This window comes from Octopus bimaculoides, chromosome 30 (genome assembly GCF_046866305.1).
Source record: "Octopus bimaculoides isolate indiv1 chromosome 30, ASM4686630v1, whole genome shotgun sequence".
Taxonomy (NCBI): domain Eukaryota; kingdom Metazoa; phylum Mollusca; class Cephalopoda; order Octopoda; family Octopodidae; genus Octopus; species Octopus bimaculoides.
The window spans coordinates 5932944-5956953 of record NC_142957.1 but is presented as its reverse complement, the minus strand read 5'-3'; the positions used below and the strand labels follow the sequence as shown (position 1 = coordinate 5956953).

The 24010-nt window shown below is 40.4% G+C and overlaps 2 protein-coding genes across 4 annotated transcripts in view; one reads left to right on the top strand and one right to left on the bottom strand.

Annotated features, from left to right (window-relative positions):
• LOC106878274 (putative RNA-binding protein 19) overlaps positions 1 to 24010 on the bottom strand; it is a 133672-nt gene that overhangs the window by 90048 nt on the left and 19614 nt on the right. The window contains exon 2 of the mRNA XM_089346321.1: positions 615 to 920. The gene's annotated coding sequence lies outside the window, so the exon portion shown is untranslated. The remainder of the gene's footprint in view (positions 1 to 614; positions 921 to 24010) is intronic.
• The window catches only part of LOC106869059 (uncharacterized), a 55025-nt gene that overhangs the window by 27477 nt on the left and 3538 nt on the right, over positions 1 to 24010 (top strand). For all 3 annotated transcript variants that reach the window (XM_089346323.1, XM_089346322.1, XM_089346324.1), the window contains exons 2-7: positions 8590 to 8671; positions 9500 to 9612; positions 12992 to 13140; positions 15592 to 16193; positions 17690 to 17791; positions 19452 to 19590. In XM_089346323.1, the coding sequence (XP_089202449.1) occupies positions 8608 to 8671; positions 9500 to 9612; positions 12992 to 13140; positions 15592 to 16193; positions 17690 to 17791; positions 19452 to 19590 (1169 nt within the window). In that variant the 5' untranslated portion in view covers positions 8590 to 8607. The remainder of the gene's footprint in view (positions 1 to 8589; positions 8672 to 9499; positions 9613 to 12991; positions 13141 to 15591; positions 16194 to 17689; positions 17792 to 19451; positions 19591 to 24010) is intronic.

The following is a 24010-nucleotide window of genomic DNA, read 5'->3' as shown; positions in this document are numbered from 1 at the left end:
ATAAACAGGTGGAAAGATAGATGAATATAAATGAGTGTGGATGGATGGACAAACAGGTAGGTGAAAGCAGACAGGTAAGTAGGTAGGCAGGAAGAAGTGGCGAGAGAATCTGTGGGTGTAGCTGATTAAATTAGATGTGACTTTTGGGCGGAGACGGACTATATGTAATCTGAACCTTTCCCCCCCTTATTTATTATTTTTTTTACGGAATCCCACGTTTTAGGCTATGGAGATTCCGATTCTGAAAAAAAAGTTTTCAAAAATCTCAAATTCAAAATTTCAATTTCTCCCCCCCCCCCCACCAAGCAGAAATAACAGCCAAATCTCACAAAACTAGTGTTAGGGTTAGGGTTAGGGTCAGGGTTAGGGTTAGGTTTACCCTGTGGATCTATATAAAAACCGGGGGGGGGGGAATCGAAATTTTGAAATTGAGATTTTTGAAAAAAAAATTTCAGAATCGGAATCTCCATAGCCTAAAACGTGGGATTCCGTAAAAAAAAAAAAATAAAATAAGGGGGGAAAGGTTCAGATTACATATAGTCCATCTGGACCGACTTTTGTATAGATTTGCAGGTAGAGAAGTCAAACATATTGAAGAGATGGCATATAAATACCTGGGTAATGGTATGGTGATCACTTTATACACATTCCTTTGTAAACTCCACTCCTAACAGAAATAGTGGCGGTGGTGGCAGTGGCTGAGAATGAAGAGGTGTGGTGGTCCTGAACTTTAGCTTACAGAACTAAACTGTGTCAATAGCAGTAGATAGATTTTCACTTGTTGGTATTGGCTGTGTGGTAAAGAAGCCTTCTTTCCAACCATGTTGTCTTGGGTCTAGTTCCTCTATAAGTTTACTTGTGCAAGTCAATTCATTTGACTCTAAAAACTCTTCAGGGTGGTGCCCCAGCATGGCCACAGTCTGAAATAAGTAAAAGATAAAGTATATATATATATATATATATATATATATAACAATTGCAGTGTGGAAGGTGTTTATAAGCCATTTAAAATAACACACAAAAACCGTTAGATTCACTTCAACATTTAAATTTAATTTGTCAAAATAATTAAATCTAAATGTTGAAGTGAATCTAACGGTTTTTGTGTGTTATTTTAAATGGCTTATAAACACCTTCCACACTGCAATTGTTTTCATTCCAGCACACGATATATATAGCATTTCGCCCGGCGTGCTAATGTTTCTAATTTCTTTATTGCCCACAAGGGGCTAAACATAGAAGGGACAAACAAGGACAGACAAAGGGGTTAAGTCGATTACATTGACCCCAGTGCGTAACTGATACTTATTTAATCGACCCCAAAAGGATGAAAGGAAAAGTCGACCTTGGGCAGAATTTGAACTCAGAACGTAATGGCAGACGAAATAGCGCTAAGCATTTCGCCCGGCGTGCTAATGTTTCTAATTTCTTTATTGCCCACAAGGGGCTAAACATAGAAGGGACAAACAAGGACAGACAAAGGGGTTAAGTCGATTACATTGACCCCAGTGCGTAACTGATACTTATTTAATCGACCCCAAAAGGATGAAAGGAAAAGTCGACCTTGGGCAGAATTTGAACTCAGAACGTAATGGCAGACGAAATAGCGCTAAGCATTTCGCCCGGCGTGCTAATGTTTCTAATTTCTTTATTGCCCACAAGGGGCTAAACATAGAAGGGACAAACAAGGACAGACAAAGGGGTTAAGTCGATTACATTGACCCCAGTGCGTAACTGATACTTATTTAATCGACCCCAAAAGGATGAAAGGAAAAGTCGACCTTGGGCAGAATTTGAACGCAGAACGTAATGGCAGACGAAATAGCGCTAAGCATTTCGCCCGGCGTGCTAATGTTTCTAATTTCTTTATTGCCCACAAGGGGCTAAACATAGAAGGGACAAACAAGGACAGACAAAGGGGTTAAGTCGATTACATTGACCCCAGTGCGTAACTGATACTTATTTAATCGACCCCAAAAGGATGAAAGGAAAAGTCGACCTTGGGCAGAATTTGAACGCAGAACGTAATGGCAGACGAAATAGCGCTAAGCATTTCGCCCGGCGTGCTAATGTTTCTAATTTCTTTATTGCCCACAAGGGGCTAAACATAGAAGGGACAAACAAGGACAGACAAAGGGGTTAAGTCGATTACATTGACCCCAGTGCGTAACTGATACTTATTTAATCGACCCCAAAAGGATGAAAGGAAAAGTCGACCTTGGGCAGAATTTGAACGCAGAACGTAATGGCAGACGAAATAGCGCTAAGCATTTCGCCCGGCGTGCTAATGTTTCTAATTTCTTTATTGCCCACAAGGGGCTAAACATAGAAGGGACAAACAAGGACAGACAAAGGGGTTAAGTCGATTACATTGACCCCAGTGCGTAACTGATACTTATTTAATCGACCCCAAAAGGATGAAAGGAAAAGTCGACCTTGGGCAGAATTTGAACGCAGAACGTAATGGCAGACGAAATAGCGCTAAGCATTTCGCCCGGCGTGCTAATGTTTCTAATTTCTTTATTGCCCACAAGGGGCTAAACATAGAAGGGACAAACAAGGACAGACAAAGGGGTTAAGTCGATTACATTGACCCCAGTGCGTAACTGATACTTATTTAATCGACCCCAAAAGGATGAAAGGAAAAGTCGACCTTGGGCAGAATTTGAACGCAGAACGTAATGGCAGACGAAATAGCGCTAAGCATTTCGCCCGGCGTGCTAATGTTTCTAATTTCTTTATTGCCCACAAGGGGCTAAACATAGAAGGGACAAACAAGGACAGACAAAGGGGTTAAGTCGATTACATTGACCCCAGTGCGTAACTGATACTTATTTAATCGACCCCAAAAGGATGAAAGGAAAAGTCGACCTTGGGCAGAATTTGAACGCAGAACGTAATGGCAGACGAAATAGCGCTAAGCATTTCGCCCGGCGTGCTAATGTTTCTAATTTCTTTATTGCCCACAAGGGGCTAAACATAGAAGGGACAAACAAGGACAGACAAAGGGGTTAAGTCGATTACATTGACCCCAGTGCGTAACTGATACTTATTTAATCGACCCCAAAAGGATGAAAGGAAAAGTCGACCTTGGGCAGAATTTGAACTCAGAACGTAATGGCAGACGAAATAGCGCTAAGCATTTCGCCCGGCGTGCTAATGTTTCTGCCAGCTTTCCGCCTTGAAAGAAAGTCTTTATTCAACCTGCAGACATATCACACACACACACAGATATGTGTGTGTGTCAGCGTTGCCTTCTAGCACTTGTGCTGGTGGCACGTTAGAAAATTATTCGAGCGAGGTCGTTGCCAGTGCTGCTGGACTGGCTCCCATGCAGGTGGCACGTAAAAAACACCTTTTGAGCGTGGCCATTGCCAGTACTGCGTGACTGGCCCTCGTGCCGGTGGCATGTAAAAGCACTCACTACACTTTCGGAGTGGTTGGCGTTAGGATGGGCATCCAGCTGTAGAAACTCTGCCAGATCAGATTAGAGCCTGGTGTAGCCATCTGGTTCGCCAGTCCTCAGTCAAATCATCCAACCCATGCTAGCATGGAAAGCGGACTTTAAACAATGATGATGATGATATATATACACACACACACATATATACATACACACACACACATATATACATACACACACATATATATACACATACCTATATATACACACACACACACACACACACACACGTGTGTATGTATGTATCATACATACATACGGATTTGCATTCTTTTATTCTTTTACTTGTTTCGGTCATTTGACTGCGGCCATGCTGGAGCATCACCTTGAAGGGTTTTCAGTCAACTAAATCGACCCCCTAGACTTATTTCTTAAAGCATGATGCTTATTCTATTGGTCTCTATTGCTGAAACACTAAGTTACGGGGAATGTAGACACACCAGTACCAGTTGTCAAGTGGTGATAGGAGAAGAAACACACACACACATATATACATAAGTATTTCATACATACGGATATGTATGTCTGACAGATATATGCTCCCCCATTTCTAAGCTTTTTATTTATTTTTTTTTTTTTTTTTACTCACCCCTCAGACATGTTAGGCTTGGGCATCTATAAGTGTCTGTCTGTATGTCTCGTATATTCTACGAATGAATCATGCAAAGGAAAAGAGTAATATGACGAGATCAATGTTGATATTTGACTACGTCCAACACAAACTGACAATTTTGATTGTTGTGTTTACACCCAATGACAAATAGGGCTTCTGTTGTTCTTAAGCCAGTGGAGGCGCAATGGCCCAGTGGTTAGGGCAGCAGACTCGCGGTCATAAGATCGCGGTTTCGATGCCCAGACCGGGCATTGTGAGTGTTTATTGAGCGAAAACACCTAAAAGCTCCACATGGCTCCGGCAGGGGATGGTGGCGAACCCTGCTGTACTCTTCCACCACAACTTTCTCTCACTCTTACCTTCCTGTTTCTGTTGTGCCTGTAATTCAAAAGGGTCAGCCTTGTCACACTGTGTCACGCTGAATATCCCCCAAGAACTACGTTAAGGGGAGTATTCAGCGTGACACAGTGTGACAAGGCTGACCCCGTCGTATATATGTATATGTATGTGTGTGTATATGTTTGTGTGTTTGTGTTTGTCCCTCCACCATCGCTTGACAACCGATGGTGGTATGTTTACGTCCCCGTAACTTAGCGGTTCGGCAAAAGAGAGACCGATAGAATAAGTACTAGGCTTCCAAAGAATAAGTCCTGGGGTCGATTTGCTCGACTAAAGGCGGTGCTCCAGCATGGCCACAGTCAAATGACTGAAACAAGTAAAAGAGTAAAAGAGTATGCAATGTCAGTGCACATGTGTGGCAGTGCAAGTGTCACAAGAGAAAAATTGAGCATCGGATGTGGTGTGCAAAAGAGGAGACTGTGCTAGTGTGGTCATGTGATGCATATGGACGAGGACGGTTGTGTAAGGATGTGCTAATCTTGAATTGTAGAGGAAACCTGTGGATGGGGGTGAGGTAGAGCCAAGAAGGTGTAGAACATGGTGGTGAAGCATGGTCTTCGGATGTTGAGTCTCAGGGATGCAATGACAAGTGTGTGAGACTTTTGTTGATTTACTCTGTGTGTATGTCATCATCATCATCATCATCATCATCATCATCGTTTAACGTCCGCTTTCTATGCTAGCATGGGTTGGACGATTTGACTGAGGACTGGTGAAACCCGATGGCTACACCAGGCTCCAATCTGATTTGGCAGAGTTTCTACAGCTGGATGCCCTTCCTAACGCCAACCACTCTGAGAGTGTAGTGGGTGCTTTTACATGCCACCAGCACAAAGGCCAGTCAGGCGGTACTGGCAACGGCCATGCTCAAAATGGTGTATTTTATGTGCCACCTGCACAAGAGCCAGTCCAGGGGCACTGGCGACAATCTCGCTCGAAAATCCTACGAAGGCCAGTCAGGCGGTACTGGCAACAGCCACGCTCAAAATGGTGTATTTTATGTGCCACCCGCACAAGAGCCAGTCCAGGGGCACTGGCAACGATCTCGCTCGAAAATCCTTACACATGTCACGGGCACAAGTGCCAGAAAGGCGATGCTGGGCACAGGTGCCATCCCGCTTTCGCTTTCGCTTGCCCCAATAAGTCTTCGCAAGCTGAGTTTCGTGTCCAATGAAGGAGTGTGTGTGTATACTTATTCTATCAGTCTCTTTTGCTGAACTGCCAAGTTACAGGGACATAAACACACAAACACCGGTCGTCAAGTGGTGATGGAGGAACAAACACAAAGACACACATATATATACAACAAGCTTCTTTCAGTTTCCGTCTACTAAATCCACTCATAAGGCTTTTATTGGCCAAGGTGTCATGCAGTGGGACTGAATCTGGAACCATGTGGTTGGGAAGCAAACTTCTTACCACACAACTATGCCAGCACCTAGATGTGTGTGCATATGTATATGCATACACCACACACACACACACACACACACACAATTCCAGTACACTTTGTAGAGCAGTAGTTTTTAGGGAGAAGGATATTCAAGTACAGAAGCCCTCCCAAAGCTGACACTGCATCATGGGAGCAGTCCTCTGGGTTACCAGTTCCTGTCAAACCATCCAACCCATGAGAATATGACAAAAAAAAAAAGTGAGGGTATTAAATGCTGATGATGACTTCCCAGAGTACAGGATATAGAAAAGGGTGGAAACCACAAATCTAAAGTGTGTCTGTGTGTCTCACTTCATTCTTTAGTCAGAATGAATGTTTGTCAGCTGTCGCTAAGTGATACTGTAATTTTATCTAGAGAGTGTATATTTCGAAGAACCTGTCTTGGGTCACCAGGAAGTGACTAAATTCTTTGTTGGACTAAATTTACACTGTTTTTTATTTTCTTTTCTTTTGCGTATGTAGTTTTGTATTACTAGACATTCTTGCAAATTAAAAGTATGTGAGTGTATGAATGCTTATGTATGTATGTACGTGTGTGTCTATGTGTTTGTGTACACGTGTGCATCTGTCTGTATATAGGTGTGTCTGTGTCCGTATTATATGTTTGTGTATGTGTGTGTATATATGTATATGTGTTTATATGTATGTATATGTATGTATATCTCTATATGTGTGTATTTGTGTGTATGTATATATATATATATATATATATATACGTGTGTATATGTATATACATGTACATGGAGGTATATACACAAATGTATATATGTCTGTATATGTTTACATGTATGGGTGTGTATGTGTGTGTGTGTACATGTATGGGTGTGTGTGTGTGTACATATATGGGTGTATATATCTGTGTGTGTGTCTATATCTAAACATGTCTAAATACGCCTGTGTGTATATGTGTGTGTGTGTGTGTGTGTGTGTGTGTGTGTGTGTGAGACTGTTTTTCATTAACAGTAATTAACTAAAACGCCAACCTAATGTTATAAAAGGCATTTCTGTTATGTCGACACAGTTTCTAACTGTGAATGTTCACAACAAAATGTCATCCATGATGTTTGTCTTGTTCCTATTCTTTCTGTTGCTGCTACTGTCGTTGTTGCTATTGCTGCTGCCATCATTGTTGCTATTGCTGTCATTGTGACTCACTTTCGCAACTGTCGTTGTTGCTATTGCTGCTGCCATCATTGTTGCTATTGCTGTCATTGTGACTCACTTTCGCAACTGTCGTTGTTGCTATTGCTGCTGCCACCATTGTTGCTATTGCTGTCCTTGTGACCACTTTCGCAACTGTCGTTGTTGCTATTGCTGCTGCCATCATTGTTGCTATTGCTGTCCTTGTGACTCACTTTCGCAACTGTCGTTGTTGCTATTGCTGCTGCCATCATTGTTGCTATTGCTGTCCTTGTGACTCACTTTCGCAACTGTCGTTGTTGCTATTGCTGCTGCCACCATTGTTGCTATTGCTGTCATTGTGACTCACTTTCGCAACTGTCGTTGTTGCTATTGCTGCTGCCACCATTGTTGCTATTGCTGTCCTTGTGACCACTTTCGCAACTGTCGTTGTTGCTATTGCTGCTGCCATCATTGTTGCTATTGCTGTCATTGTGACTCACTTTCGCAACTGTCGTTGTTGCTATTGCTGCTGCCACCATTGTTGCTATTGCTGTCATTGTGACTCACTTTCGCAACTGTCGTTGTTGCTATTGCTGCTGCCACCATTGTTGCTATTGCTGTCATTGTGACTCACTTTCGCAACTGTCGTTGTTGCTATTGCTGCTGCCATCATTGTTGCTATTGCTGTCCTTGTGACTCACTTTCGCAACTGTCGTTGTTGCTATTGCTGCTGCCACCATTGTTGCTATTGCTGTCATTGTGACCACTTTCGCAACTGTCGTTGTTGCTATTGCTGCTGCCACCATTGTTGCTATTGCTGTCATTGTGACTCACTTTCGCAACTGTCGTTGTTGCTATTGCTGCTGCCACCATTGTTGCTATTGCTGTCCTTGTGACCACTTTCGCAACTGTCGTTGTTGCTATTGCTGCTGCTGCTGTTGTTGTGTCAATTGTTGCTGTTGCTACTGTTGTCACCATCACTGTTGTTGCTGCTGTTGCAATCATTGTTGCTATTGCTGTTATTTTGACCACTTTTGCTACTGCTGTTGTTGCAAGTGCTGGTGTCACATGCTACTGGCACAGGGGCCAGTCAGGCAGCACTGGTAATGACCACACTTGAATGGTGCTTTTTACATGCAGCCAGCATGGGAGCCAGTCCGGTGGGACTGGCATCGACCATGCTTGAATGGTACATTTTACGTGCCACGGGCACAGGTGCCAGTTAGGTGGCACTGGCACGGGTCATGACAATGATATGTTTGCGTGTGTCTTTGTATCTGTGTTTATCCCTCATTACTGCTTGACAACCGGTGTCGGTGTGTTTATGTCCCTGTAACTCAGTGGTTTGGCAAAAGAGACAATGGAATAAATATCAGGCTTGAAAAATAAATACCGGGGTTGTTTCATTTAGCTAAAATTCTTCAAAATGGTACTCCAACATGTCTGCAGTCTAATGACTGAAACAGGTAAAAGAAATATATGAAGACGATGATGTTAACAAGACATTTAATTAAATTCTACCCCTTTCATTCATTTCAGGATTGTACATTGTGAAACATGGATCCAGACATTGTGATTAGTTATGATATAAAAGACCTTCCATTTGTGGAAAGACTAGCTGGTGAGTATTTTATTAATTTCATATTATTATTATTCAGTAGTTTTATTTTTATAGTGTGCTTTCACTTCACTACCGAGCGCAGCTCTGTGTGCCTTGGCTATGTGCTGTGGTTTGCTGTGATGCTCTTATGGTTACTGTATTGAAAGGGTTTTGCGTAGGATGTGTGCAGTGCCCAGTAGTGCAATTTTCTGTACGTTATATATATATTTGTAAGTCCTGGTGGTTTTGTTATGTATCTGTCTGAATATTTTTTTATTATACCTAAGGCACCCACTATGATAGGAATTGTTTCTGTTTTTAGATTCCACATTCGAGTTACCTCTGATTCCAGGTCCAAAGACAAGAAAAAAAAAAAAATTTGTTAGACCGTTGCCAGTACCGCCTGACTGGCCTTCGTGCGGGTGACACGTAAAAGCACCCACTACACTCTCTGAGTGGTTGGTGTTAGGAAGGGCATCCAGCCGTAGAAACTCTGCCAAATCAGATTGGAGCATGGTGTTGCCATCCGGTTTCACCAGTCCTCAGTCAAATCGTCCAACCCATGCTAGCATGGAAAGCGGACGTTAAACGATGATGATGATGATGATGAGTGTTATCAGTGGTAATAAGGAACAGCTTTTGAAGGTGGCAGCTGGCAGACACAATTAGCATTGCTGGGCAAAATGCTTAGCGGTCTTTACATTTTGAGTTCAAATTCTGCCGAGGTCGATCTAATCAACTGACCCCCCCCACTCCTCAAAAAGTTCAGATCTTGTGCCGAGAGTAGAAAAGAATAACATAACAGCTTTTACTGTGTCTGACTAACTCTTGTCGTCATCTCTTCTACAGCTGAACTAAAACCTTATGACTGGAAAGTTTGGTATGACAAGCTGCCCAGCTCTATAAACTCCACTGTTGAGTATTCAACCTCACAACGTGGACAGGCTGTGGTTAAATCAAAGGTGAGATGTCTTCTTTCTTTTTTCCTTTGTTTTTTACTTGTTTTAATTATTGGACGGTGGGATATTTGCTGGGGCACTTCCTTGAAGAGTTTAGCCAAACAAATTGACCCTAGTGCTTTTTTTTTTAAATTTATTTAAGCCTGGCTTTTATGTATATACTCTATCAGTCTCTTATATTGGACAAATAAGTTACGGTGATGTAAACAAACCAACACCAGTTGTCAAGCAGTGGTAGGGGACAATAATAAACATAAAGTGACGCACGTATATATGTATATATGCATGTGTGTATGTATGCATATATATATGTATGTATGTATATATATATATGTATGTATATATGTATATGTGTGTGTATATATATATATATATCCCAATATATATATATATATACACACACATATATATATATAGGGCAGCAAGCTGGCAGAATCGTTAGGACGCTAGGCGAAATGCTTAGCGGTATTTCGTCTGTCTTTATGTTGTGTGTTCAAATTTCCCCTAGGTCGACTTTGCCTTTCATTCTTTTGAGGCTGATTAAATAAATACCAGTTATGTACTGGGGTTGATGTAATTGACTTAATCCCTTTGTCTGTCCTTGTTTGTCCCCTCTATGCTTAGCTCCCTGTAGACAATAAAGAAATATATACATGTATATATATATATATATATATACACACACACACACATATTCCATTTATATTCTGATCCCTGCCCCTTTTGTGTATGCTTGGTACTTTGCCACCATCTCTATCCTGCTGTCTCCCACTCCCTATCTCCTTCTGCACTTTCCTCAGGTTGGGTAACCATGTATCTCCTTTGTGGCAGCACAACTGTTTCTGCCTTCATTCTTGAACTCCATTTTGCCAGCAGTATTCATCTTGAAAGCTTATTTACTCTAAATTCAAATTACGACAAACGTAAATAAACAAATAAAGTTTGCTTTTAGAAGCGTTGAGATGTCTTTTAGAAAGTTAAAGAAGTGATTTTAAATTCTCAATCGCAGAATAATGCTAATAATATAGCCTGAACAGGATAAACTACCCCTATTTTGCAGAGAAAAGTGTAGGTGGCTAGCTATGGACTCGTCAATTTATATTTACATCAGCAACCAATGTCGCATAAAGTAGACAAACAAGTAAAAGCCTTCTATTAAATATTTATTTCTGTAAGAGTTAGAGGTTAAGAAACCGTCTAAGAGATATTAAATATCCAATATACTACTGGGTGTGTATCTAAGTATTTATAACCAAGTGCTTACTACTGCATGGCAATATCGCAATTGAGTATTAGATATGGGTGGGGGTAAATTAGAAATTTACCGAGGATTTATAAGGCAAATAAGAGAATGGTAAGGATAAAACACAAGTTAGATTAATATGCCCCAATAAATCAGAAATAGGTAAACTAAGGAAGGTAATTTTGGATAATTACCTACCAACGCTAAAAAACAAAATCAAGCTCAAACTATAGACACCCAAGGTGCACTAGACTGGTTCTCCAACATACAAAATAAAAATAATCAGAAATTCTTATAAATAGGCATACAAACTATTACTCTTCCATCGTTGTTGTTGGCACTCGGTCGCTTACGACGTCGAGGGTTCCAGTTGATTCGATCAACAGAACAGCCTGCTCGTGAGATTAACGTGCAAGTGGCTGAGCACTCCACAGACACGTGTACCCTTAACGTAGTTCTCGGGGATATTCAGCGTGACACAGTGTGACAAGGCTGACCCTTTGAATTACAAGCACAACAGAAACAGGAAGCAAGAGTGAGAGAAAGTTGTGGTGAAAGAGTACAGCAGGGTTCGCCACCATCCCCTGCCGAAGCCTCGTGGAGCTTTAGGTGTTTTCGCTCAATAAACACTCACAACGCCCGGTCTGGGAATTGAAACCGCGATCCTATGACTGCGAGTCCGCTGCCCTAACCACTGGGCCATTGCACCTCCACACGAAGAGATTTTTGATAAGCACAAGGATAAGTATAATACAACACTAAAAATTAATGACATAGATGCACTATGTCAGAATAAAGCACTGGATGGTCACATCTGGAACATCTTTGATCATAGGGCAGCTGGATCAGGACTGACCTGGGGTTAAACAACAACAAAGAAGGAGAGCACATTAGACAATGCAGTCTTAGGTACACTATGTTGGAATGAAACAGGATGGTTATAAGTGGGTCGTCTTTAACCATAGGTCTGCTGGATCAGGACTGACCTGAGACTAAACAGCAAGAAAGGAGGGACACATTAGATAGTGTAGTCCTAGATGCACTATGTTTCAAAAAAAGACAGGGTGGTCATAGCTGGAACAACATCGATCATGAGTCTGTTGGATTAGGACTGATCTGGGACTAAACAACAATACTAACAAGAAAGGACACATTAGATAATGTAATCCTAGATACACTATGTCAGAATAAAACACTGGATGGTCACATTTGGAAAATCTTTGTTCATAGGGCAGCTGGATTAGGACTGACCTGGGGTTAAACAACAACAAAGAAGGAGAGCAGATTAGACAATGTAGTCTTAGGTACACTATGTTGGAATGAAACAAGATGGTTATAAGTGGGTCGTCTTTAACCATAGGTATGCTGGATCAGGACTGACCTGGGGCTAAACAACAAGAAAGGAGGGACACATTAGATAGTGTAGTCCTAGATGCAATATGTTTCAATAAAAGACAGGGTGGTCATAGCTGGAACAACATTGATCAAGACTCAGGACTGATCTGGGACTAAACAGCAACAAGAAAGGACACATTGATAATGTAGTCCTAGATACACTATGTCTGAATATAAGTTGGGATGGTCACATCTGGAACATCTTCGATCATAGTTCAGCGGGATCATGACTAACATGAGGTTAAACAGCAACAACAAGGTAGGAGGGACTTATTAAATAGTGTAAACAACAACAGAAATATTTGAATAATTTCTTTCCTTGTCTTCCATCAACCATTCTCATTAATTAATTGATTTTTTTAAAAATTACTTCCACCCCCATTGTCATTTAATTCAGGGGTTTACAAACTTTTTGACTTACGGACCCCTTTATAGTTCAGGCTTTACCTTAGGGACCCCCTTATAAACGCTTATGAAATTTATACATAAATATTTGCTTAAAATAACATATATTTTTACATTTATTTAATTAACAGTATTTAACAAATAGGTTTATTGTCAATTAAAAAGATTTCGATTAAAAAACATATATAGAATCAAATTGCCCATAAAAAGTATTTGCTGTCCACGGACCCCCTGTCTTGTCCTTGCGGACCCCCTGTGGTCCGTGGACCACAGTTTGAAAACCCCTGATTTAATTTATGTTATTTTAATTGTCCATGGATTTTGTCTTTCTCATTCTAGATCTTTCTGATGGTTCTGTCTTTGGATTCCATTGAGAATGTAACCTGCCAGAATGAACTGGCCTTGGCCTACGTTACCAATTCTATAATCATTCCTGTGGCTCGTATCGACAATTTCAAAGAACTTGGTGACCACCTCAACTCAGGAATGTATGCATACTACTCATTTATGTTATTTTCCTTCTATCCTTTCCCTGTTTCAGACATTGGACTTCTAACTGTGCTGTGGCACCACATCAAAGGGTTTAGTCAAAGAAACTGACTCCAGTGCTTATTCTGTCAGTCTCTTTTTGCTGAACAGCTAAGTTATAGGATTGTAAACAAACCAGCACTGGTTGTCATGTAGTGATTGGATACAACACAAAAACAGACACACATACGCATGTGTGCACACATATGCAGCCACCCAATAACACACACACACACACACACACACACAATGTTCTTCTTTCAGATTCTATCTGCCAGATTCACTCACAAGGCTTTGGTTGACCCAAGGATATAGTAGATGACATTTGCTTAAGGTGCCACACAGTGGGACTGAACCAGGAACCATGTGGTTGGGCAGCAAGCTTCTTACCACACTACCAAATCAAGTCACAAGGCTTTGGTCAGCCTGAGGCTATCGTAGAAGACACCCAAGGTGCCACACAGTGGGACGAAACCCGGAACCATGTGGTTGCGAAACAATCACACAGCTAAGCTTTTATTTAATAAATCATATCTAGATCAACTTATATTTCGTCCTTATAGGGTTGGTAAGATTAAGTACCAGTCAAGAACTGGAGTCAGTGTAATTAACTAATCCCCTCCCTTCATAACTATTGGTCATCATCATCATCATCATCGTTTAACGTCCGCTTTCCATACTAGCATGGGTTGGACGATTTGACTGAGGACTGGTGAACCAGGTGGCTACACCAGGCTCCAATCTGATTTGCCAGAGTTTCTACAGCTGGATGCCCTTCCTAACGCCAACCACTCAGAGAGTGTAATGGGTGCTTTTACATGCCACCGGCACGAAGGCCAGTCAGGCGGTACTGGCAATGGCCACGCTCGAAATGGTGTATTTTATGTGCCACCTGCACAGGAGCCAGTCCAGCAGCACTGGCAACGATCTCGCTTGAATGTCTTTACACATGCCACCGGCACAAGTGCCAGGGCACAGGTGCCATTACGATTTCGCTTGCCTCAACAGGTCTTCGCAAGCCGAGTTTCATGTCCAGTGAAGGAGACGACGTTGGCATGTGTGCCAGCCTTTGAAAATTAAAATCCATTAAATTAAAATCCGGTCTTGTGCCAAAATTAAAATTCATTCAGGGCAGTGAATAAATGAAACATGATTTTCGTCCTTGGGTAGCAACTGTTATTTTCTATTTGTTTACTCCAAGAATGTATGAAAAATGGCTGATGTTTCCTTCAAACTTTGCTTTTGTTACATTTATTGAAATCCCAAAGAAACCCTTGCAACACATGGCTATGATGCTTCCCTACTACTCCTGCTAATGATCAGCAACACACATATTGTAAGCCACTAAGGGACATGCTCAAGTGGTTAAGGTAAAAAAAACTGACAAGCAAATTTGTGGCATTGAGCAGAATATTTGTTATAACGATATTTCTGCTTCAGCAACTCATTGCTGAAATGTAATGGAAAACAGGTCAGTTTCAAAACATTGATGTCCAGGTGATAAAAGCAAAGTTTGAAGAGAATAGTAGTGATTTCCTTTGCCTTAAGTACAAGTCTAATACTGGGCTCAATGTAATTGACTATTCTCATTCCACCAAAAAATTTCAGACCTTGTGCCTTTAGTAGAAAGGATTATTATTATTGTTGTTGTTGTTATTATTATTATTGTGGCGAGCTGGCAGAATTGTTAGCATGTTGGACAAAATACTTAGCAGTATTTCACCCATTGCTACGTTCTGAGTTCAAATTCTGTCGAGGTCGACTTGACCTTTCATCTTTTCGGGGTTGACAAATTAAGTATCAGTGAAACACTGGAGTTGATGTAATCAACTAGCCCCTTCGCCCAAATTTCAGGCCTTGTGCCTTTAGTAGAAAGGATTATTATCATTATTGTTGTTGTTGTTGTTGTTGTTAAGATGGTGAGCATAGCGGTATTTCACGTATCCCTACGTTCTGAGTTCAAATTCTGCCACGGTCAACATTGCCTTTCATCCTTTCAGAGTCGACAAATTAAATACCAGCTGAGTACTGGGGTCAATGTGATCGACTTAACCCCTTCCCACAAATTTCAGTCCTTGTGCCTGTAATAGGAAGAATTATTATTATTATCATCATCATCATTATTATTAATAATAATAATAATAATAATGGTTTCAAATTTTAGCATTAAGCCAGCAGTTTTTGAGAAAGGTTTAAGTTAATTATATTGACTCCTCCCACCTTGTTCAATGGATACTTATTTTATTGATCCCCAAAAGGATGAAAGGCAAAGTCAACCCTGGTGGAATTTGAACTCAGGATGTGCGGACTGACAAACTGCTTAGCAGCACTTTGTCTGTTGTGCTTACAATTCTGACAGCCCACTTTTTCATAATTAATAATGGTGATCCTAATTTTTTGTCATTGAACAGGAAACTGATGCTGTCAAAGTTGAATTGGTGCTTCTTTGGCAAAAGCGACAACTTTGATAAGAAGTTCAAAATCCTCATCAGCAGCATCAAGGCTGACATGTACAAGATCGCTCCAATGCGCTGCTTTACGAAGTCTTCATCAAGCTCACCAAACTCTAGCAAGTTTGCCACACTTTTTCGACAGAACTCTGTGATTAAAGAGAGTACAGTGTTGAAGACTTACAAAGATACCGATTCGGATGACTCGGATTGCCACAGCGATCTGGAAGTGGATTCTAACTTCTGGGACCGCCACTTCCCCTGTGAGACCAGCATCAGTTGGGACATCTTCAAACAGTGTTTCCTTGTGGACTACGAAGAACAGATCTCATCAAAGTATTCTTACAGCAAGCTCGCATTCTTCATCAATATGATTTTTCGTGATATATTTCACTGCGAGCAGAAACTGGACCGAGAGGTTTTCAATCAGTTCTGTCAGAATGAGAATGGAGATTCGGAATCATTCTATAACAAACTACAACAGTATGCTGTGGGATACCATGCCATGAAACAAGTATTCAACATGGACAGCCAACATCGGTTAACTGCTATTGAAAATCTCGGTGAGTGGACAAATTTTGCAATTACATGTGCATATGTGCATCTATTCTTGAAACAGCTGTAAGGGACTATCTGCATACCTTCTTACTTCCCTGTGTCTTATGATGTACTCTATTGTAATTTTAAATGTAAAAAGTGAACCATCTTCAATAGAATTTCTTAATTTGTCATACATGTATAGGCGCAGGAGTGGCTGTGTGGTAAGTAGCTTGCTTACCAACCACATGGTTCTGGGTTCATTCCCATTGTGTGGCATCTTGGGCAAGTGCCTTCTACTATAGCCTCGAGCCGACCAAAGCCTTGTGAGTGGATTTGGTAGACGGAAACTGAAAGAAGCCTGTCGTATATATGTATATATATATGTGTGTGTGTTTGTGTGTATGTTTGTGTGTGTTTGTGTGTGTGACAACCGATGGTGGTGTGTTCACGTCCCCATAACTTAGCGGTTTGGCAAAAGAGACCGATAGAATAAGTACTAGGTTTACAAAGAATAAGTTTTTAAGAGATAAATTTTGAAAGCTGCATTCCCTCGCTTTCAGTAAATATGTTGCTTATTTTTTGGTAGTTTTTGACTTATTTAGTCCCTCGAAGCGTGAGGCATTACTACACAGTTAATGCCCTTTATAATAAAATTATTTATATTTATGAAAAAATGATGAATTTTTTTCATTACGAAATTTTTTCATTATTTTTTTCATTATGAGGTTTTTTTCACGCTGACTACTTGATAAATTCTTATAAAGAATTTATCCTATATTATATTATATATATATATATATATATATATATATATATATATATATATATATACATGGCACCCTCAGCACTTTCAAAGCAATATGAGTTGAGCTGAGCAAGCAACTGAATATTTTCCTATGTGGTTTCACAAACTGCTGATTGATAGACCAAACTGGGTTTTTGTTTTCCATTCATTAAATATTTCAGCCATTACTTAGTTGTTTAAGCATTTGATTCAGTTATCTAATTAAATTGAAATTAGAAGTAGGGGTTGGAGGTACATTAATTTGGTTGAACCTTGTTTTCTATCTATCTATCTATCTATCCATCTCTGTCTATCTTCTATCTGTATGTCTTTCTCTATCTATCTATCTATCTATCTATCTACTTATCTACCTATCTATCTATCTATCTATCTATCTATCCATCCATCTGTCTATCTATCTATCTATCTCTGTCTGTCTATCTATCCATCCATCCATCTATCTCTGTCTGTCTATCTTCTATCTGTATGTTTTTCTCTATCTATCTATCTATCTATCTTCTATCTGTATGTTTTTCTCTATCTATCTATCTATCTATCTATCTATCTATCTAACTGTCTGTCTATCTATCTATCCATCCATCCATCCATCCATCTATCTATCTCTGTTTGTCTTTATCTATCTGTCTATCTATCTATCTCTGTCTGTCTTTATCTATTAGTCTGTCTGTCTGTCAATAAATAAATAAATAAACTATATTTGCCTCTCCTACTCAGGTTCCTATTCCTCACCTGCTGTTTTACACTTTCTGGAAGATATGTTACATGAATCTGACCCAAATATTCGTGCTGTTGCAACCATCGCCCTGGCCAAAGCAGGTAAGTTTACTCTTAAATTCTATTTCTTATCACATTTCGTAGAACACCAGACTCCCAGTAAAGCATAAGAGATGAACACTTATGAATCCAACTATTTTTATTTAGCCACAGTGTATCTAGGAGTACACTGGTTGATACTTTAGCATTTAAACTGGCCATATCCAGTCAAAATATTCTACTTGTTTTTTTATACAAATCAACTAGATCTAACCTCACCCTACAATGTCATTCTAAAAATAAACAAGCACATCATTGAAATCTCAGAGCAATAAGATAATGCATGATTCATTCAAAGCCAGGCCAGATCCAGCCTCTCACACCTACTCTACAATGTCCTTCTAAAAATAAACAATCACATTATTGAAATCTCAGAGCTATGAGATAATGCACAATTAATTTAAAACAAGGTCAGATCCAGCCTCTCACACCTACCAAACAATGTCATTCTAAAAATAAACAAAGACATCATTGAAATATCAAAGCCATGAGATAATGCATGATTAATTGAAAACAAGGTCAGATCCAGCCTCTCACACCTACCCTACAATGTCATTCTAAAAATAAACAAAGACATCATTGAAATCTCAAAGATTTGAGATAATGCATGATTAATTGAAAACAAGGCCAGATCCAGCCTCTCATACCTACCCTACAATGTCTTTCTAAAAATAAACAAGCACATCATTGAAATCTCAGAGCAATAAAATAATGCACAATTAATTCAAAACAAGGCCAGATCCAGGCTCTCACACCTACCCTACAATGTCATTCTAAAAATAAACAATCACATCATTGAAATCTCAAAGCTATGAGATAATGCATGATTAATTGAAAACAAGGCCAGATCCAGCCTCTCACACCTACCCTACAATGTCTTTCTAAAAATAAACAAGCACATCATTGAAATCTCAGAGCAATAAAATAATGCACAATTAATTCAAAACAAGGCCAGATCCAGGCTCTCACACCTACCCTACAATGTCATTCTAAAAATAAACAAAGACATCATTGAAATATCAAAGCTATGAGATAATGCATGATTAATTCAAAACAAGGCCAGATCCCCAGGACTTATTCTTTGTAAGCCTAGTACTTATTCTCTCAGTCTCTTTTGCCAAACTGCTAAGTTTCAGGGACATAAGCACACCAACATTGGTTGTCAACATCGGCGGGGTAGGGGGTACAAACACAGATACAAAAACACACACACACAACTATATATATATATATATATATATATATATATATGTATGTACACACGGCGGGCTTCTTTCAGTTTCCATCTACCAAATCCACTCACAAGGCTTTGCTTAGTCTGAGGCTATAGTAGACACTCGCCCAAGATGTCACCCAGCGGGACTGAACCCGGAACCATGTGGTTGGGAAGCGAACTTCTTACCACACAGCCACGCCTGAGCCTAGTAGCATTTCCTCCATCTTTGCATTCTGAGTTCAAATTCCACCAAAGTCAGTTTTGCTTTTCATCCTTTCGGGGGTCAATAAAATAAAGTACCAGTGAAGTACTGGGCAGAGTCAATGTAATCAATTTCACTGCCCCCTCAAAATTGCTAGCCTTGTACCAAAATTTTAAATCATCATTATTATTTTTGTTGTTGTTTCCTTCATTGTGCCATGACCACCCCTCATTATTTGTTGGCAGGTAAAGGATCAAAGAGAGAAACTGCAGAGAAGATACTTCCAATGCTCCAAGACAAGGACCGGATAGTAAGAGAGAGCGCCGTGCTGTCTTTGGGTAAACTGAAGGACCGTAGCTGTGTGAAAGCCATCATAGATCGCTGGTAGGTTTTGTTGTTGAACTTGTTGTTACGGTTCTTTCCTTAATTATCATTTGTGATGATGATGATGATGATGATGATGGCAGTGGTCTTGAGCTTTAGAAAGAAACATTTAAATTTAAATAATAAGGTTAAAAATTGATATTAATTAAATCAATATCAATTTAAACCAGTGGCCTAGCATATTGAAAAAAATCTGAAGATTCAGAAAATTATATTTACTCTTTTACTCTTTTGTTTCAGTCATTTGACTGTGGCCATGCTGGAGCACCGCCTTTAGTCGAGCAAATCGACCCCAGGACTTATTCTTTGGAAGCCTAGTACTTATTTTTTCGGTCTCTTTTTGCCGAACCACTAAGTTACGGGGACGTAAACACACCAGCATCGGTTGTCAAGCGATGTTGGGGGGGGGGGGGACAAACACAGACACACAAATACACATACATACAAATATATATATACATATATACGACGGGCTTCTTTCAGTTTCCGTCTACCAAATCCACTCACAAGGCTTTGGTCGGCCTGAGGCTATAGTAGAAGACACTTGCCCAAGGTGCCACGTAGTGGGCCTGAACCTGGAACCATGTGGTTAGTAAGCAAGCTACTTACCACACAGCCACTCCTATGCCTATATAAGAGAAATGACCACTAGATGGATTCCTAATATGCTAAAGGTAGACCCCGTATAGTCTGATTACTAGGAAAAATTTTTCTCAAGGAATTTCAGCAAACGCCAGAACATAAAGCAAGCAAGAGAAATGAAAAGATATAAAATATAATGATTAGTCATATACCAGGTTTCGTTGTTACCATTTGCATTACGTAAATGTCTGCAAATCCTCAGTGTGACCATAATGGAAAACATAATTCGAAGAACACTACACGAGACGTTCTCTAATCAGCAAGTTTTGATGCAGAAAATTATTTTCCGCTGAGTCATTTCCGGCTTCGGCACACCAAAACGAAGTCATTTGAAATATACCCCCAAATATAATTGATAGAACTGTATGCATGTTCTCACACACATACATATATTCATTCATTCATTCATACCGATATTAAAAAAAAAAAAACATTTGGTTTTTTAAATAAATGCCTATCAAGCTTGGATTTTCAGAAAAAGAAATCAACCGATTTGCACATTGTAAATACAATCTGTAAGCAGAACTCTTTACTCTCTTTCACTCTTTTACTTGTTTCAGTCTTTTGACTGTGGCCATGCTGGAGCACCGCCTTTAGTCGAGCAAATCGACCCCAGGACTTATTCTTTGGAAGCCTAGTACTTATTCTATCGGTCTCTTTTTGCCGAACCGCTAAGTTACGGGGACGTAAACACACCAGCATCGGTTGTCAAGCGATGTTGGGGGGACAAATACAGACACAAAAACATACACACACACACACATATATATACATACATATATACGACAGGCTTCTTTCAGTTTCCGTCTACCAAATCCACTGACAAGGCTTTGGTCAGCCCGAGGCTATATAGTAGAAGACACTTGCCCAAGGTGCCACGCAGTGGGACTGAACCTGGAACCATGTGGTTGGTAAGCAAGCTACTTACCACACAGCCACTCCTACGCCTATAGCAGTAAAAATATGCAAGACTTTTCTCAGATTTAAAATGAGACATTGTTTTTGTCATCCACATTTGAAAGCTGTATCTTTGATAGAAACCAGGAAGAATTTAAATGCTTACATACAGAAGAGACATATACACACGCACGCATTCACTGCACATACACACATACATACATACCCGCATACATATAAATATACCTACCTATATACATGCATACACATACACATGTTTAGGCAAGGCTTCTGGATAACCGATGTTGGTTTATAATAAGTTGCCATAATTTTCGAGCGAGATCGTTGCCAGTGCCCCTGGACTGGCTCTTGTGCGGGTGGCACATAAAAGACACCATTTCGAGCGTGGCCGTTTTCGTGCGGGTGACACGTAAAAGCACCCACTACACTCTCTGAGTGGTTGGCGTTAGGAAGGGCATCCAGCTGTAGAAACTCTGCCAAATCAGATTGGAGCCTGGTGTTGCCATCCGGTTTCACCAGTCCTCAGTCAAATCGTCCAACCCATGCTAGCATGGAAAGCGGACGTTAAATGACGATGATGATGATGATGATGAACTTAGCAGTTACTTCGACAAAAATGAAAAAAAGGGAATGATAAAATAAGCACTAGACTTAAAAGAAATTAAGTACTGTTATCAAATTAACAATTAATCTGAATGCTAAATCAGTTAAAAGAATGTTTGATAGGATATCAGATGTACAATACAATGGCTTGGGAAAAAAAGCTCACTTAACTGAGGTGGTTATTGCAGTCAGAAGACACCAAACACAGGAGGTAACTCCAACATTATCAGAAATGTTGTTGTTGTTGGCACTCTGTCGCTTACGACGTCGAGGGTTCCAGTTGATCCGATCAACGGAACAGCCTGCTCGTGAAATTAACGTGCAAGTGGCTGAGCACTCCACAGACACGTGTACCCTTAATGTAGTTCTTGGGGGATATTCAGTGTGACACAGAGTGTGACAAGGCTAACCCTTTGAATTACAGGCACAACAGAAACAGGAAGTAAGAGTGAGAGAAAGTTGTGGTGGAAGAGTACAGCAGGGTTCGCCACCATCCCCTGCCGGTGCCTCGTGGAGCTTTTAGGTGTTTTTGCTCAATAAACACTCACAACACCCGGTCTGGGAATTGAAACCACGATCCTATGACCGCGAGTCCGCTGCCCTAACCACTGGGCCATTGCGCCTCCACTATCAAATAATCCAGCTGTTTTAGAAAATTAAGACAGTGTTAATGTTTCAGGCTCTCAGACGAATGTCAGTTGGTTTTAAGAACAAGATTAACTGATCCATGAATGGATCATTGTTACATGTTTGTTTAATGTGGCACCTCACTGCACCCCTAACCGCCATCATCATCATCATCGTCGTCATTATTTCAGAGGCAAAATTTTAGCTAGATTTAGTGTGAGTTGCTGAAGCAGAAATATCGTTATAGTAAATATACTGCTCAATAGCACAGATTTGTTTGTTGTTTGTTGTTTTTACCTCTTATTAGGTGCTACCCGGCACTCTCAGTCACAATTAGTGACAATTGAACTTTTCCCTTTTGGTTTTATGTTGTGCATAACTGCGTTCGTTATTTAATAATTTTCACATTACCATTTTGCTGAATCAGCCATACATTTATATGGTAAATACTTGCAGTGGCGTGAAATTATAGCCGCCATTGAGGAAGTACTATTCTGCGCATGCGCAGGGGACTTCAACACCGGAAGCCCCTCGAGTGTGCATGCGTAGTAAAACTGGTACTAAAAGAGTGAGTTTCACTTTGTTAGGCAGTTGAGCGACAGACCTTCTACGGGACAACTCCTCACTCCTCAACGAAGCACTCTTCACCACGATGCCATCGATGGTGATAGCTACTTGCTTCTCTGGCATGCATCAAGGAAGCCGTTAACCTTCCAATACCTAATTACAACTTAATCAGTGGCTGCTAAGCTGAGTGACACAGGATTTGTAAAACCAAGCATCATCAAAACTAAAACTTATTTTTATTATGTTGTTAAATTGTTCTACTGTTCCTTAATATATAATGCTGTTGAAAGGTGATAGAGAGAGACTAATGTCTCTATTACAACTATCAAATTTTTACATACTGTATACTGACAATCAGGATTTATCCAAACCATCCAGCGATGGAGTAACCATCACTTATGAGCTTATATGATCTTCGAACTTTGGGCCTCACAGAAGCAATGAATAGTGGCTGAGACCTTTGGCGGTATGCTGTGTTTGAGAACACTCATCAAGACAAGTGAAATCGTAGTCGTGGCTGATGCTGGTGTCACGTAACTGTCGGCACCCATGCTGGGGCACATAATAAGCACCTTTCAAGTGCTTGGAGGCAAAGCAGCCAATACCGGTGGCATGTGAAAAGCTGCTTTTGAATGTTGGACGTCAAGGAGGCAATGACGAATGACTGAGACCTTTGGCATTGCTGTGCTTGAGAAGACCCATCAACCCAAGTAAGATTGCAGTCGTGGCAGATATTGGTGTCATGCAAATGACACCAGTGCCAGTGGCACATAAAAGGTACCCGTTACACTCTTGGAGTAGTTGGTGTTAGGAAGGGTGTCCAGCCATAGAAACCATACCAAATCAAACTGGAGTCTGGTGCAGCTTTCCAGCCCTGGTCAAACCATTCAACCTATGCCAGCATGGATAACGGATTTTAAATGATGAAGATGATGACGATTATCATCATCATCATCATCATCGTTTAACGTCCGCTTTCCATGCTAGCATGGGTTGGACGATTTGACTGAGGACTGGTGAAACCGGATAGCAACACCAGGCTCCAATCTAATTTGGCAGAGTT